Consider the following 14,862-nt stretch of genomic DNA (forward strand, 5'->3'; position numbering starts at 1 on the left):
ACCCCCTCCAGTATTCTGGCCTGGAGAATTCCAAGGACAGAGAGGCCTGGTAGGCTACAGGTCATAGGGTCGTAAAGAGTCAGATACAACTGAGTGACTAACACATTAGCTTACTCATTTCAAGTCCACCCCCACCCCACCCCCCCACCACCAATGTAAGCATTTAAGACTATACATTTCTCTGAACACTCCCTGAGTAATGTCCAAATTTTGTTATGTAATTTTTTATTGTTACAAATATTTTCTAAGTTGTTAGGATTTCTTCTTTGACAAGTATAATGAATGTCTTAATTTCTAAATATATGAGGGTTTTTTAGTTGCCTTTTTGTTATTAATTTCTAATTTAATTTCATTTTGGTCTGGAAAATCTTAATTATTCAATTCTGTCAAATTGTTGAGACATGCTTATTTAGTATAAGATCAAATTTTTATTATGTTCCAAGTTATATGTATGTATATATCCCCTCTTTCTCAGATTTCCCTCCCATCTGGGTCACCGCAGAGCTCAAATCATCCCATCCCCTGTGAATAGCAACTCTTACTGCTTGCTGAAATTCAAATTTTCCATTCATTCAGCAGATATTTATTGAGGACCTTCCAGATACTATGCAAGGTACAAGCAGTAGTCACACAGTACTTTCCTTATATACAAATAAGTTTGAATGACAGTGAGGAAACCAGTTTTATAACATGCAGTGTTTCCAGCTGGCTTCTTGAGGAAAGAGTTGCAAATATATATAGCTCAAAAGATGAGAAAACTGTGAGGAGTGGGCTGCTATGTGTTTATAATTATGATCAGGAAAAAGAAAAGGTTGCTGTTTTGCATGAAGGTAAGGATGAGGGTAGCTCCTGCATTTGAAAGCTTAAAGTCAGTAAAATATTTATTTGGATAAAATCATGATTATTTTAATCATTGTTTTACTGTATTAATTTAGAAGAGTCCTGTTTTGGACAAAGAATAAGACCATTTTCTTGCACTTCAGGAGTGCTTACACATTGTAGGTATTATTTTCAAACAGATTGTTTATATTTGTTTTACTCCTAATTAGTCATCCTGGTTTGAATGAATGCTGTCTTCCAAGGGGGTTGAGAGTTGGGAATAGGATCTAAGGGACTGGATGGCCAGTATACTTGAACTTTTCCCTTGGCCACTAGTGAAACATTTTACAAGTAGATTCACACTTTATAGTTGTTTCTTACATAGCATGCTTATTTGCTCACAATTTTTGAAAAAGAGAGATGGGGCATGTTAGAATGCATGTGTCTCTATTTCTCCTTCTCAGTAGAAAATAAAGTGTCTTACTGAAGTTTTAGTTTAATGGTCAAATTTTTTTCTGTATATTTTCTGACTTTCATTTTATATTTAGAATTAATGTTCTCACTTCAAAATTATAAAAATAACTGTCAATAAATTTCTTATTTCTGTATTTTTTTCCTTTTTTGTTGTAGCTGCCATGAGATATTTTGCTAGGAAGTTAAGTTTATTTTTTTCAAAACAGAGAGCCATTTGTTCCTCCCCTGTTATTTTCCTATTGACTCTGTTGCAATTTTAATTTTGCCTTCCTTTTGACAATTGATACTCACCTTGAAATCTCTGAGAAATAATTTTTGTATAAATCACACATCAGTCCTAATATATAAAGTAATTGTCTAACAGGATGTCTTTCCCTTATGGCCTGTCTTTATCTTGTTGGCAGGTTAAGAAAGGGTTTTGTGAAGAGTAACATTTACAGTGAAGCCTTAAAGATAGAGATTAGGTACATGGAAGGCAGAGGGAGGAGCATTTCCAGCAGAGGGGGAGCAGGAGAACAGTGAGCCGGAGGAAGGCAAAGGCCCCCTGAGATTTGGGACATTATCCCAGATTGAAGGGTTTTAGATAGGAGAGGGACATGTCGAATTTTGCACTTGAAGAAATCACTGCTTGTTATGTAGAAATAAAGAGCAGGACAAGGATGAAAAAGAAGAGCCCAGCTAGGTTTTTTTTTTTTTTTCATGGACCAGCTGAGAGATGATGGTGGTTTGGATTGTCATGGTGGTAATGGAGATGGAAAAAGTTTGTAAACATTTAAAAAAAGCCTTAGGTTTTACCATTAAATGCCCAGAAATAAAATTAAAACTCCAGTGGAAATTTGGAACAGAAATTGAGATTAAGTTTATTTTAATGTTAATTGCATATGTTTCATTGTTGGCATAGGATAGAGATTCTCAGATGATCACAAAGTTGAGATTCAGGGTTGGATATTTATTGAGCACCCGGTGTTCCGGGCTCTTTGTTCACCGCTTTCATGTACTTTACTTCATTTAACCCTCACAGCAACCTTTGCACTACATATAGCATTAACTATTAACCTGCCCGAGATCACACAACGGCAAAGTGCTGGAGTTGGGACCAAAGTCTGGGGCTTTTGAACTCCTTGCCTACTCTTCTTTCCTAGTTTTCTAACATGCTGACCCAGTAAGAAATTGTTACCGTAGAAACATATGGTACCATTGTTTGAACCCCTTGGTTAGGTTTAGAATCAAGAAAGAACATTGAGTAGCTGTAACTTGGTTAGTTGGAAAATAGAAGGGAGGCAGTATAATGTGACAGAAGGAAAACTAGACTAAAACTCAAGAGATGCCAATTTACTTTTCTGTCAAGTGGTGATATAAAACTCATCTTAATTATCTCAGGATATTGTTTAAGGATAATGTATCTAAAAGTGCTTCTAAGAGGTTGAAAGTGAAGTCACTCAGTCGTGTCCGACTTGCAGCAACCCCATGGACTGCAGCCCACCAGGCTCCTCCGTCCATGGGATGTTCCAGGCAAGAGTACTGGAGTGGGGTGCCCTTTTGTTAGGATGCTGTAAATACTGTATCCTAAACTTTCAGAATAAAGTAGGTCATGTCATAAAAATGTACATTCCACAAAGCCTGGAGCAGTCTTCTTTGTTCTTCACTGACTTCTCAGTGCCTAAAATAGTGCCTGGAACATGGTAGGTGTTTAAAATGCATTCAATTACTGAGTGACACTAAACATCTAGGCCTTGCCCCTTCTTCTGTTTGTTTTTCCTTCAGTAAATAGCATAGGTCCCATACCTGCAGTTCCCAAGACTTCCACTAGATGTCAGGCATATTTCCTCAATGGGGACATTGTATTTCTCTTCTGGCAAGTTCGGAATATTAAGTAAACAAGATTTTTCAAATAAATCTCAAACAAACAAACAATTTACTCATCATTAGCGCAGTAGCAAGTTTCCTTCTAAGTCTTTTAGAGAAATTAGTTGTTTCTTTTGGTCAGAACATTTTTGTGAAACTTCTCGTTCTTGATGTCTCTGATAAACTTCCTGCTAGCCTAATTCAAGCAGTTGGCTGATGCTTAGCATCTAATTATCTAACCACATAATTCTTATATCTAATTTCTTTAATTAGTAGTTCATCACCATTACATTTGAGTTTGTGGTTATTTGTTTCTGAGAGAAAGCAAAACTTCTGATGTTGGCTTGGTTTGTTCCTCTAAATTCCAGCAGGGAAGGGCAGGACTGGTGTCCCATTGGATAACCTGTGACTAATCTATTGTTTTAAACAGCAGTCGGCAGACTACAGCCCACAGGCTAAATCTAGCCTGTCATCTGTTTGTATGGCCCATGTTTTTTTAAGAATTAAAAAAAAATATTTCTGAATGAATAATTGAAGAGAAATAAAAAGAATATTTTGTGAAAGTTATATGAAATTCAAACTTCAGTGTCCATAAATAAACTTTTATTGGGACACAGCCATGCTAATTCATTTTGTTATTGTTGTTTAGTCGTTAAATCATGTCCAACTCTTTTCAACCCCATGAACTGTAGCCTGCCAGGCTCCTCTGTCCATATATTTCCCAGGCAAGAATACTGGAATAGGTTGCCATTTCCTTCTCCAAGGGATCCTCCTGACCCAGGGATTGAACCCACGTCTCCTGCGCTTCCTGGATTGGCAAGCGGATTCTTTACTACCCAGCCACCAGGGAAGCCCACTAATTCATTTACGAATTGTCTGTGGCTGCTTTCGGGCTACAGTGGCAAAATTGAGTCTCTGTGACTGAAACTGTATGACCCTCGAAGCCTAAAAGTACCTTTTATCTGGCTCTGCACAGACAAAATTGCCAACTACTACTTTTAAAAGAAGAGTTGATAAAAACTGCAAATTTAGGGCAGTTTGTGCTTCTTGTTTTTCTTTTTTTCTGGAGGCTCATTATATTCTTTGGTTTGATGGTCCAGGTTTTTTTTTTCCCACCCAAGTGTAAAGGTTAATTTGGTAACATCTTCTGTTAAAGCATTTGGATAAAGTTTGTTACCTAGAAACCAGTCTACCTTTTTACTGTTTCTTGCTCTCTCTCTATATATAAATGTGTAGCATGTTTGCACAGCTAAACCAACCAGTTTTCTCCACACCCTTTATCAAAACAGAATTAACTTAGACAATTTTTAAAAATTGCTAGATTTTTAAATAACACTTTAATATGGCTCTTAATTGTCCTATTTTAACCCCTCTTCTGTTTAATACTGACTTAGACTATATATATGAGCATTACCTTGATTTACCAGCCTGTCCTCTTTGTTGTTTCTTTTCTAAACATAGTTTGTTTTTATATTGAATCTATACTTGTATTCATATACAGGTTATGGTTTATTTTTTTATTGTCGTTTTTTGTTTTTTTGAAGTTTAGACAGCTATGCATCAAACATCTGGTACTTTCAGTGTTTGCAAACTTTTTAGTATAATGTGAAAATTCTGCCAGTTTTGTTCTTATTCATTGACGTTAAGTAGATCAGTAGAAATTCACTAGACCAGGATAATATAAGACTATCTGTAACCCTCTGAAAAAAACAGGTCTAACTTCTTATTTATGTCGTTTAGTTTTAAACACATATTTCTGACACTTCTTTTACAATGATGGATGAATTTGGAATTGAAATGACTTTTGTGACAAGGGTGCTTCTGGCTAACTGTCCTGTGCCGAACCAAATGCTTCAGTGTTTGCAACTTTTTTTATGAGCCAAATTTGGTTTTTTTCAATGAGAGTTATTAACTGCCTTTGCTATATTCCAAAATAAATTGTAGAATTTATGATATTGATAAGTTGATCTGGATTGAAATCACTTTCTTCCACAAGTATTTGCTGAATGTGAATTATGAGTGGGGCTCTGTGCTTGGTGTTGGGGAGAGTCTTATTTGAGGAAATTGGCAAGAGGATGCTTTCTTTTAGATTCCTAGGTGAATCTGATGTTCTGTTCACTTGAAAGGAATATCATCAGATCATTCTGGGTATCTTGGTCTCCTGAGGCTGAACCTATTTGGAAGGTTATAATTTTGAGCTGTTTTCAACATGCAAGTCTTAATACTTCAGCTCTTAGATCATAGTTCATCTGGTATTAATTCTGTCTTGCATTTTGCTGTAATGATTTGGAAAAATCTAGGCATGGTGATGTAATCTGCTCACGAATGGGCCATCAGACACCTAAAATTTCAGGTCTATCTAATTTGACCTTTTTCAGAAAAGAAAAAGCTGATTTTTGTTCTATTTAGATAGTCTAGAATGTGAAGGCTCTTATGGTTCTCAGGTCACAGCTCATCTGACACTAATTCTGTCTTGCATTTTCTGGGATGAGTTTGAAAACCAAGCAGCTGAGGAACACCAGATTCTTTTAGCCCCTTGAACTTCGCTCAGTTCTGGTTTGGGAGTTGTCTTTTTGGCTCCATTTCAGGCTAAACATCCCAGATTATCTTTCTCTTCTGGGATTTGGGTGGCTGGCCCTGGAAGTGTCTCTCTCCAGAGAAGAAAGAGGGACCACAGAGAAAACTGGTACCAAGTGGTCTGTGCCATGACTGCTCACGTGTCGTGTAGATGGTCCCAGAAATAGGATCAAGTGTCTGCCTGAACCTTAGTGTGTATGTGTTTTGGGGATGGAAGGTCTTGCATATACTCACAAACCTGCACATGTAAGTATATATGTGTACTTCCTGTGTGTGTATGATAGAGAGAGATGGTCACATGAACAGCAAATGTGATGATTGATTATGATGCAATAAGGAGAAATGGCTTTATTTAATACAACAATACTCAAGGTTTAATCCGAGGAGGATCATCACTTATAAGTGGTTGTGACTTTGGCCTGCTCAGTTTCATCCACCCCTTGGGATTTTTCTCACTCTGTTTACCACTGTACTGCCATAAAATCCCGTTTTTAAACTCTAACATTGCCCAAGCACAATCCATCAGTTTTCTTTTTTTTATTATGGTAAAATATAGGTAACATAAAACTTACCATCTTAACCATTTTTCAGTGCACAGCTCAGTAGTGTTAACTGTATTTATATTATTGTGAAGCAGAGCTCCAGAACTTTCTCAACTTGCAAATCCGAAACAACATATCCATTAAACATCAACTCCTCTTTTATCAAGAGCCTCTGGTAACCACCATTCTACTTCCTGTTTCTACAAATTTGAGTACCTTCAGTTCAGTTCAGTCGCTCAGTCGTGTCCAACTCTTTGCAACCCCATGAATCGCAGCACACCAGGCCTCCCTGTCCATCACCAACTCCCAGAGTTTACTCAAACTCATGTCCATTGAGTCGGTGATGCCATCCAACCATCTCATCCTCTGTCGTCCCCTTCTCCTCCTGCCCCCAGTCCCTCCTGGCATCAGGGTCTTTTCCAATGAGTCAACTCTTCGCATGAGGTGGCCAAAGTATTGGAGTTTCAGCTTCAGCATCAGTCATTCCAATGAGCACCCAGGACTGATCCCCTTTAGGATGGACTGGCTGGATCTCTTTGCAGTCCAAGGGACTCTCAAGAGTCTTCTCCAACACCACAATTCAAAAGCATCAATTCTTCGGCGCTCAGCTTTCTTCACAGTCCAACTCTCACATATCTGGATACCTCATAAAAGTAGAATCATATACTATTTGCCTTTATGTGACTGTCTTATTTCACATAGCATAACGTCCTCATGGTTCATCCATGTTGTAATATGTGTCAGGATTTCCTTCCTTTTTAAGGCTGAATAATGTTCCATTGTGTGTATATATCAAATTTTGTTTGTTCATTCCTTTGCCAACAGATATTTTGGCTGTTCTGATTAATGCTGTGAAGATAGGTGTCTAAATATGTCTTTGAGACCCTGCTTTCAATTCTTTGGGTTATGTATCCAGAGGTGGGATTGCTAGATGATATGGTAATTCTGTGTTTAATTTTTGAGGAACCTCCATACTGTTTTCCATAGTAGTTGCACCATTTTACAATCCCATGAACAAAGTATGAGGGTTCCAATTTCTCCACATGCTTATCCACACTTCTTATTTTTTGGGTAGTTTTTTTTTTTTTTTTTTTCAAGTTAGCCTAATGGGTATGAGGTAATAGAATATTGTGGTTTTGATTTGTTTTTTTTTTAAACAATTTTATTGAGGTATAATTTACATGTCATGAAAGTCACCCACTGTGACAGTTAAATGATTTTTAGTAAATGAATATAGCTTTGCACCCGTCACCACCATCCAGTTTTAGAACATTTTCATGATCTGAAAAAGTTTCCTTACACCCGTTTGTAGTCAATCCCAGCTGTCATCTGTAGCCCCAAGGTAGCCACTGATATACTTCCTGTTTATACAGTTTTGCCTTTTCTAGAAATTTTATATGAGCAGAATCATATGTAGTTTTCTGTCTCTGGTTTCTTTCACTTAGCTTAATATTTTTGAGGCTTATCAATATTGTAGCAAGTATCAGTGTTTATACATTTTCAGTGCTGAAAATATTCCATTATATTATGAATATACCATGTTTCATTTATCCTTTCACCTGTTGATGGATGCTTAGCTCATTTACAGTTTTTGACTCTTATGAATAATCCTGCTCTGAACATCTGTGTCTTTGTGTGGACATATGTTTTCATATGTCTCTTGGGTAGATACCTAGAAGTAGAATTGCTGGGTCATGCAGGGTAAGCATATGTTTAACATTTTAAGAAACTGCTGAACTGTTTTTGAAAGTGACTGTACCTGTTACAGTCCCGCCAGCGTATCTCAGAGCTTCAGTATCTCCACAGTCTTAACAGTGCACTGGGTAGATTGTCTATCTTTTGAATTTATAGCCATCCTAGGCAGTGAGTTGTGGTACCTTATTGTGGTTTTAATTTGCATTTCCCCAATGACTAATGATGTTGAACACCTTTTCATGTACTAATAAACTATTCATATATTTTCTTTCTATAATTATCTATTTATATCTTTCACCATTTAAAAAGATGATTTAAATAATCTTTTTCTAGGGTAGTTTTAGATTTACAGAAATGTAGCTAAGATAGGACGAGTTCCCATATACTCTTGGGCACAGTTCCTGTTAGCATATTACAAATGAACCAATATCGATATTATTATTATTATTATTATTAATTGCATTCCATGCTTTATTGGGATTTCATTAGTCTTTTTTTTCCTAATGATCTTTTTCTGTTCCAGGTTTCCATCTAGGGTACCATTACGTTTATTCCCCATGCCTCCTTAGGCTCCTCTGGTCTGTGACAGTTTCACTCACTCATTTAATAACTGGTTGGTTTGTTGTCTTCTTAGGAGTTTTCAGAGTTCCTTGGAGAAAGAAATGGCAACCCACTCCAGTGCTCTTGCCTGGAAAATTCCATGGATTGAGGAGCCTGGTAGGCTACAGTCCATGGGATCGAAAAGAGTCGGAGACGACTCAGCAACTTCACTGGCACTATAGTTTACTCATTATTCAAACTGTCCCCAGCAAATAAGTTGAATTAAAAAAAAAACAAAATAACGAGAGTTCCTTATATATACTGGACACAAGTTCTCTGTCAGATATATAATCTGCAGGTAATTTTTCCAGTCTGTCTTATCTTTTCATTTCCTTAACAATCATTTGAAAAGCAAACATTTTCCTTTTAAGGGAGGCCACTTTATCAATTTTTTTCTTTTATGGATTATTCTTGTGTCATAGCTAGGAAACCTTTGCCTAACCCAGGAGCACAATGATTTTCTCATATGTTTTCATCTAGAAGTTTTATAGTTTTAACCCTTACATTTCAGTCTGTAATCCATTTTTGTGTTAATTTTGAACTAATTTTGTGTATGATTTAAGGTAAATCCCTTTTTTGCATGTGAACTTAATTATCATTTAATTAAGTAATTATATGAGCGCTATTTGTGGAAAGACTGTCCTTTGCACCTTTGTCAAAATCAGTTCACTCTAAATTTAAGGGTTTATTTCTAGACCTTCAGTTCTATTTCATTCTATCTGTTTTTATGCCAGTACTACTTGATCTTGAATGCTGTAACTTAATAGTGAGTTTTTATTTAGGATGGTGTAAATTGTCTTCTTTTTCAAAATTATTTTGGCAACTGTAGATCCTTTTAAATTCCAGGATACAACTGTCATTTTTAACCAAAAATCCTGCTGAGATTTTGTTAGGGAGTCCATTAAGTCTGTAGATCAGTTTTCTTCCTCTGTTTCCCTTCTCCCCACACTTACCCTTCTTCTCCCTAGTCCTTTTATTTGTTGGTTGGTAGGGTTTTTGTTTTGCTTTGTTCTCTTCTGTGTTTGCTTTTGAGTGGCTAATCTTGTCCAGAGCACACTCACTTTATATGTTTAACAAATCCTTAACAGTGCCCACAACCATAGGTATAGTCCCTTTGGTTCGACGCATTTTTACCTCCTTGCTAATGTTCATGAAAAATCCTTTTGAGATTGTTTTTTTAAGATATGAGTTTTTTGTGTAAATGTTTAGTGCAAATCACCTGTTTCTGAAAGGGTGTTAGATGTTTGTAAAGAAAATTCAGAACTCTTAAGTATCTATGAATTGGTGGTTTCTTATTATACCTGTTCTATAATGTGGGCTTCCTTTGTGGCTCAGCTGGTAAAGAATCCACCTACAATGCAGGAGACCTGGTTTTGATCCCTGGGTTGGGAAGATCCCCTGGAGAAGGGAAAGACTACCCACTGCAGTATTTTGGCCTGGAGAATTCTGAGGACTGTATGTGTATGAATTCTGAGGACTTTGTGACCCATGGGGTCACAAAGAGTTGGACATGACTGAGTGACTTTCACTTTCACTTTCCATAATGTAACCCAGTTCTTGTTTGTTTGTCCTTGTCTCTTCAGTGACTTCCCATGACACTTAAAAGCCAAAGTCTGTCCAGTGGTCTACAAGGTGCCATAAGCTCTGGCTCCTGGCAGCCTCCTTGACTTCATTTCCAACCACTTTCCTGTTGGGCTCTGTATTTTTTTCTTACTCTGGTTTTGTTGTTCCTTGATAATGCCACGTATGTTCCTACCATACTTTGCAGCTGCTGTTTTGTTTGTCCAGAATGCTCTTCATCCTGATGTTCACATGTCTCATTCCTTTACTTCATTCACATCTCTCCTTAAATGTGAGCTCCTCAAAGAGACTCATCTTGACTGTCTCTAAAATAGCACTGCCATCATTCTGTCCCATTGCCTCCTTCTCGTTTCCTCATGGCACTGTTTTGTGACATTACACATTTTTGTATTTGTTTATAATCTACACTCCACTAGATGGTAAGCCCTTTGAAAACAAAAGCTTTGTTTCCTGCCATATCTCCAGGGTATAGAATGGGCCTGGCAAATAGCAGACTGTAAATAGATATTTGTGGAATGAACAAATGCATGTGTATATGCTCACAACTTACTAATAGCAGTGATCTTCATGAAGCATTCAGGCTGTAAAAGAAATTATATCAGTATGTGAGGATGAGGCAGGTCTTTTTCTTGTGTTTTTACAGAGCTAGAGCTGATAATATCAACATTTTGGGGTTGGAAGCCATGGTCCTCCAATTCATTATGATTACTAAGAAATCCTTGAAAAGTAATCATTCTTATTAATACTGGAGAAATCTACTTTTCTTTGAGATTCATCTCTCCCCTAGCTAAACCTGGGGTACACTTGTAGCATAATTTCAGATTTTGAACCTCAGAAGTTTATTTCCCTGAGTTGAATTTCTTAGTAGAGTGTATATACTGTGATCTGGTTGCAGTTGAGGATAATTTGAATGTTTCTTAACTCCTTTATAGGTCTTGTCCACTTTTGATTACTGCCTGTGTTTAGCACCTATTAAATTAGCCCTTTACCATTCTCCTTAAACCTCACCTCTGTGTACAGAGTTGACAAATCAATCTTCTCGAATATGCCTTTGTCATATTACTTCCGTATTTTAAAATCTACAAAACTCCACTGCCTATAGATTTAAGGCGGCACTCCTCAAGCTGGAATTCAAGGCCCTGTGTAATCGGGACCTACCTTACTTTTGAATCTTATCTTCTACTGCTGAATTATACAGGATAAAACCTCCACTTTGGCCAGGCCTCCTTCCCAAGCCACAAGGGAAGTAGGCCTCCTTCCTACTCTTTAAAACTTTTATCTCTTCCCATATCTCTGAGCTGGCTCAGGATGTCCTAGCCCAATAACCCCTTTTCCTGAATGCCCTTCTTGACCCTTCCAAACTTTCCACACTTTGTATATCCATGGGCCAAACTTGAATTCTGCTCCATTCGTGAAACCTTTGAACCACAGAGGCAGCTAACTCATATGAATCTCTTCTTTCCTTTCTTAGATTCTTTTTCTTTTAACATGATCTTTTATTGAGGTATAGTTGATTTACAGTGTTAGTTTCAGGTGTATGACATGGTAATGGTTTAGTCACTAAGTCATGTCTGTCTCTTTGTGACCCTTTGGACGGTGACCCTCCAGGCTTCTCTGTCCATGGGATTTCCCAGGCAAGAATACTGGGGTGTGTTGCCATTTCCTTCTCCAGGCTTATTTAGGTTCTTTTAGCTCTTGTTTGTGTGTGTGTGTGTGTGTGTAATTTTGTTTTGCTTTTTTGTTTTCTATCTTTTGGGGCTATCTTTAGTTTCCCAACCAAGAGTTGAACCCGTGCATTGGAAGCACAGAGTCTTAACCACTGGACCTCCAGGGAATTCCCAGCTTTTGTCATTATATTAGTCATTTGGGCACATAGTAAAGTGCTCTCTCCTTTAAGGATTTCTTGAGTGTGTATTGAACCTGGATTTCTTGAAGATCATAAACACCTCCTTTACACCATCGACTTCTTAAGGTCTAGGATCGTATACTGGCATACTCCAGTGTTGGGGGACTGACTCTACTGATGTGTTGTGCTTCTGGAGTACAGGGCCCAGCTGTAAATTAAAACTCAATTAGGTTAAACTTGAGAAGTTTCTTGTCTCTCTCTGATTCAGGGTCGCATTGTCAAACCTTACTTGTTTATCTGACATGACTTTGATAGGATCTTACTGAGACTTTGGAAGGCAATTAAAGTTTACTCAGATTGTAAAAAATCTGTAATTTTCTTTTAGCTTTTGGAGAGAGGTTCTTATTTTACCACTTAAAATAATCTTAGAGATCAAGATAAGGTTAAAGTAAGACATGTTCTTTTTGGTTAAAAGGACCTTTCTTTTAACCCTCATCAAGATGTCTACAAACAATAAATGCTGGAGAGGGTGTGGAGAAAAGGAATGTGCTTGCACTGTTGGTGGGAATGTAAATTGATAGAGCCACTATGGAAGACGATATGGAGATTCCTTTAAAAACTAGGAATAAAACCACCATATGACCCAGCAATCCCACTCCTAGGCATATACCCTGAGGAAACCAAAACTGAAAAAGACACATGTATCCCATTGTTCATTGCAGCACTGTTTACAATAGCTAGAACATGGAACAAACCTAGATATTCATCATCAGATGAATGGATAAAGAAGTTGTGGTATATATACACAATGGAATATTACTCAGCCATAAAAAGGAATGCATTTCAGTCAGTTCTAATGAAGTGGATGAACCTAGAACCTGTTATAGAGAATGAAGTGAGTCAGAAAGAGAAAGACAAATACCGTATTCTGTACGCATATATACGGAATCTAGAAATATGGTACTGAAGACTTTATTTACAGGGCAGCAATGAAGAAACAGACATAGAGAATAGATTTATGGACATGGGGAGAGGGGCAGAGAGGGTGAGAGGTATGGAAAGAGTAACATGGAAACTTATGTTACCATATGTAAAATAGAGAGCCAACAGCAATTTGCTGTATGTCTCAGGGAACTCAAACAGGGACTCTGTATCAACCTAGAGGGTGGGATGGGGAGGGAGATGGGAGGGAGGTTCAAAAGGGAGAGGACATATGTATACCCATGGCTAATTCATATTCAAAAATGAGGGAATATATGTATACCTATGGCTGATTCACGGAGAAGGCAATGGCAACCCACTCCAGTACTCTTGCCCGGCAAATCCCAGGACACGACTGAGCGACTTCACTTTCACTTTTCACTTTCATGCATTGGAGGAGGAAATGGTTACCCACTCCAGTGTTCTTGCCTGGAGAATCCCAGGGGCGGGGGACCCTAGTGGGGTCTATGGGGTTGCACAGAGTCGGACACGACTGAAGCGACTTAGCAGCAGCATGGCTGATTCATGTTGAGGTTTGACAGAGAACAGCAAAATTCTGTAAAGGAATTATCCTTCAAAAAAAAATAAACTTAAAAAAAAGGAAAAAAAGAATGAGAGAGGTGACCTCATTACAGATTCTACATAATTAAAAAGATATCCATAATATTTCCTTCATCACCATATAAAGAAATTCAACAGCTTAAAAGAAATGGAAAAATTTTCTGAGACAAAAACTACCAAATTTCATTCAACCTTTGTAACCCTGTATCTTTTATAAAATTGATCATTAAGAAACAATCCTTCAAAGAAAACTCCAGGCCTATATCACTTCACTGGTGAATTATACCAAAGTTTTAAGAAGAAGCATCAGCTCTACACAAATTCTTAGAAATGAAAAGGAGAGACTACTTCTCAACTCATTGAGGTCATTTCTACCTGATTCTATAACTAGACAAAAATATTACAGGAAAAGAAAACCACAGACTATATGTCATTGTTACATATTTAAATTCTGAGCACAATTTTAATGAAGCAAATGCAGCCATAGACAGATACATCGTAATCAAGTGGAGTTTATCCTAGGACTGCCAGTTGATTTAACCTTCAAATAGCAATCAATATAATTCAGATTAATATCATTTAAAATTATATAATCATTTCAGTAAATGAAGAAAAATCACTGGAGAAAATCCATTGTTCATTCCTGATAAGAATTTTCTGAAAATGAGGAATAAAAGAAAACATCTTCACCATGAATGACTTCTAAGAAAGACCTTCAGATACCATTGTCCTTAATGGCAAATGTCTGAATGCTTTGCTCATTTATATAAGAAATAAGACAGATGTGTCTACATTTACCACTTAAACATGGTACTCAGTGTTCTTGCTTCCAGGACAGTACAGCAAAAAATAAAGCAAGAAAATGTAAAAAAACAAACAAAAAAAACCACCTTTCTTTTTTTGTCTCACTTATTTTTTCCCTTATGGATAATTTAATGGGATCATTTTAAGGGTAAGATTGAATACATTGTCTCCAAACCTGAATTTGAGAAAATATTCTGTTAGTTTGTATTGAAGATTCTTCGTCATTTTTCGCTTTTTTAGTAGAATTGTTTTTGGAATGTAAGTGACTTCTTTATTCTCTTTAGCCATTTCTTCCAAGCTGTCACCACCTCGTGTTTAATTCTGTATAAGCCCAGCTGTTATTTTCCACTCATTTCCTGTGTCCGGTTTATTACAAGAAAAACATTCTTGTTAAGAGCTTCTCCATAGATTATTTTGAAGTGAATATTTAGTGTCTTCATTTTGAGAAATTGATTAAACTACCATTGATGTTATCTGTCTGAACTCAGTCTTTAAATCTAGAACTGATATAACATGTAGGGATAAAATTGCTGCTGA

General features: G+C 37.1%; 1 protein-coding gene across 13 annotated transcripts in view; it reads left to right on the forward strand.

Annotated features, from left to right (window-relative positions):
- DTNB (dystrobrevin beta) overlaps window positions 1–14,862 on the forward strand; it is a 235,813-nt gene that overhangs the window by 125,448 nt on the left and 95,503 nt on the right. The window contains exon 10 of one of the 13 annotated variants that reach the window (XM_020913837.2): window positions 476–613. The exons of the other annotated variants lie outside the window; for them this stretch is intronic. Within the exon in view, the coding sequence (XP_020769496.1) occupies window positions 476–590 (115 nt within the window). The 3' untranslated portion in view covers window positions 591–613. Of the gene's footprint in view, window positions 1–475; window positions 614–14,862 lie in introns of those variants that run through there. 13 annotated transcript variants of the gene reach the window in all.

This window comes from Odocoileus virginianus, chromosome 2, assembly GCF_023699985.2.
Source record: "Odocoileus virginianus isolate 20LAN1187 ecotype Illinois chromosome 2, Ovbor_1.2, whole genome shotgun sequence".
Lineage (NCBI taxonomy): Eukaryota > Metazoa > Chordata > Mammalia > Artiodactyla > Cervidae > Odocoileus > Odocoileus virginianus.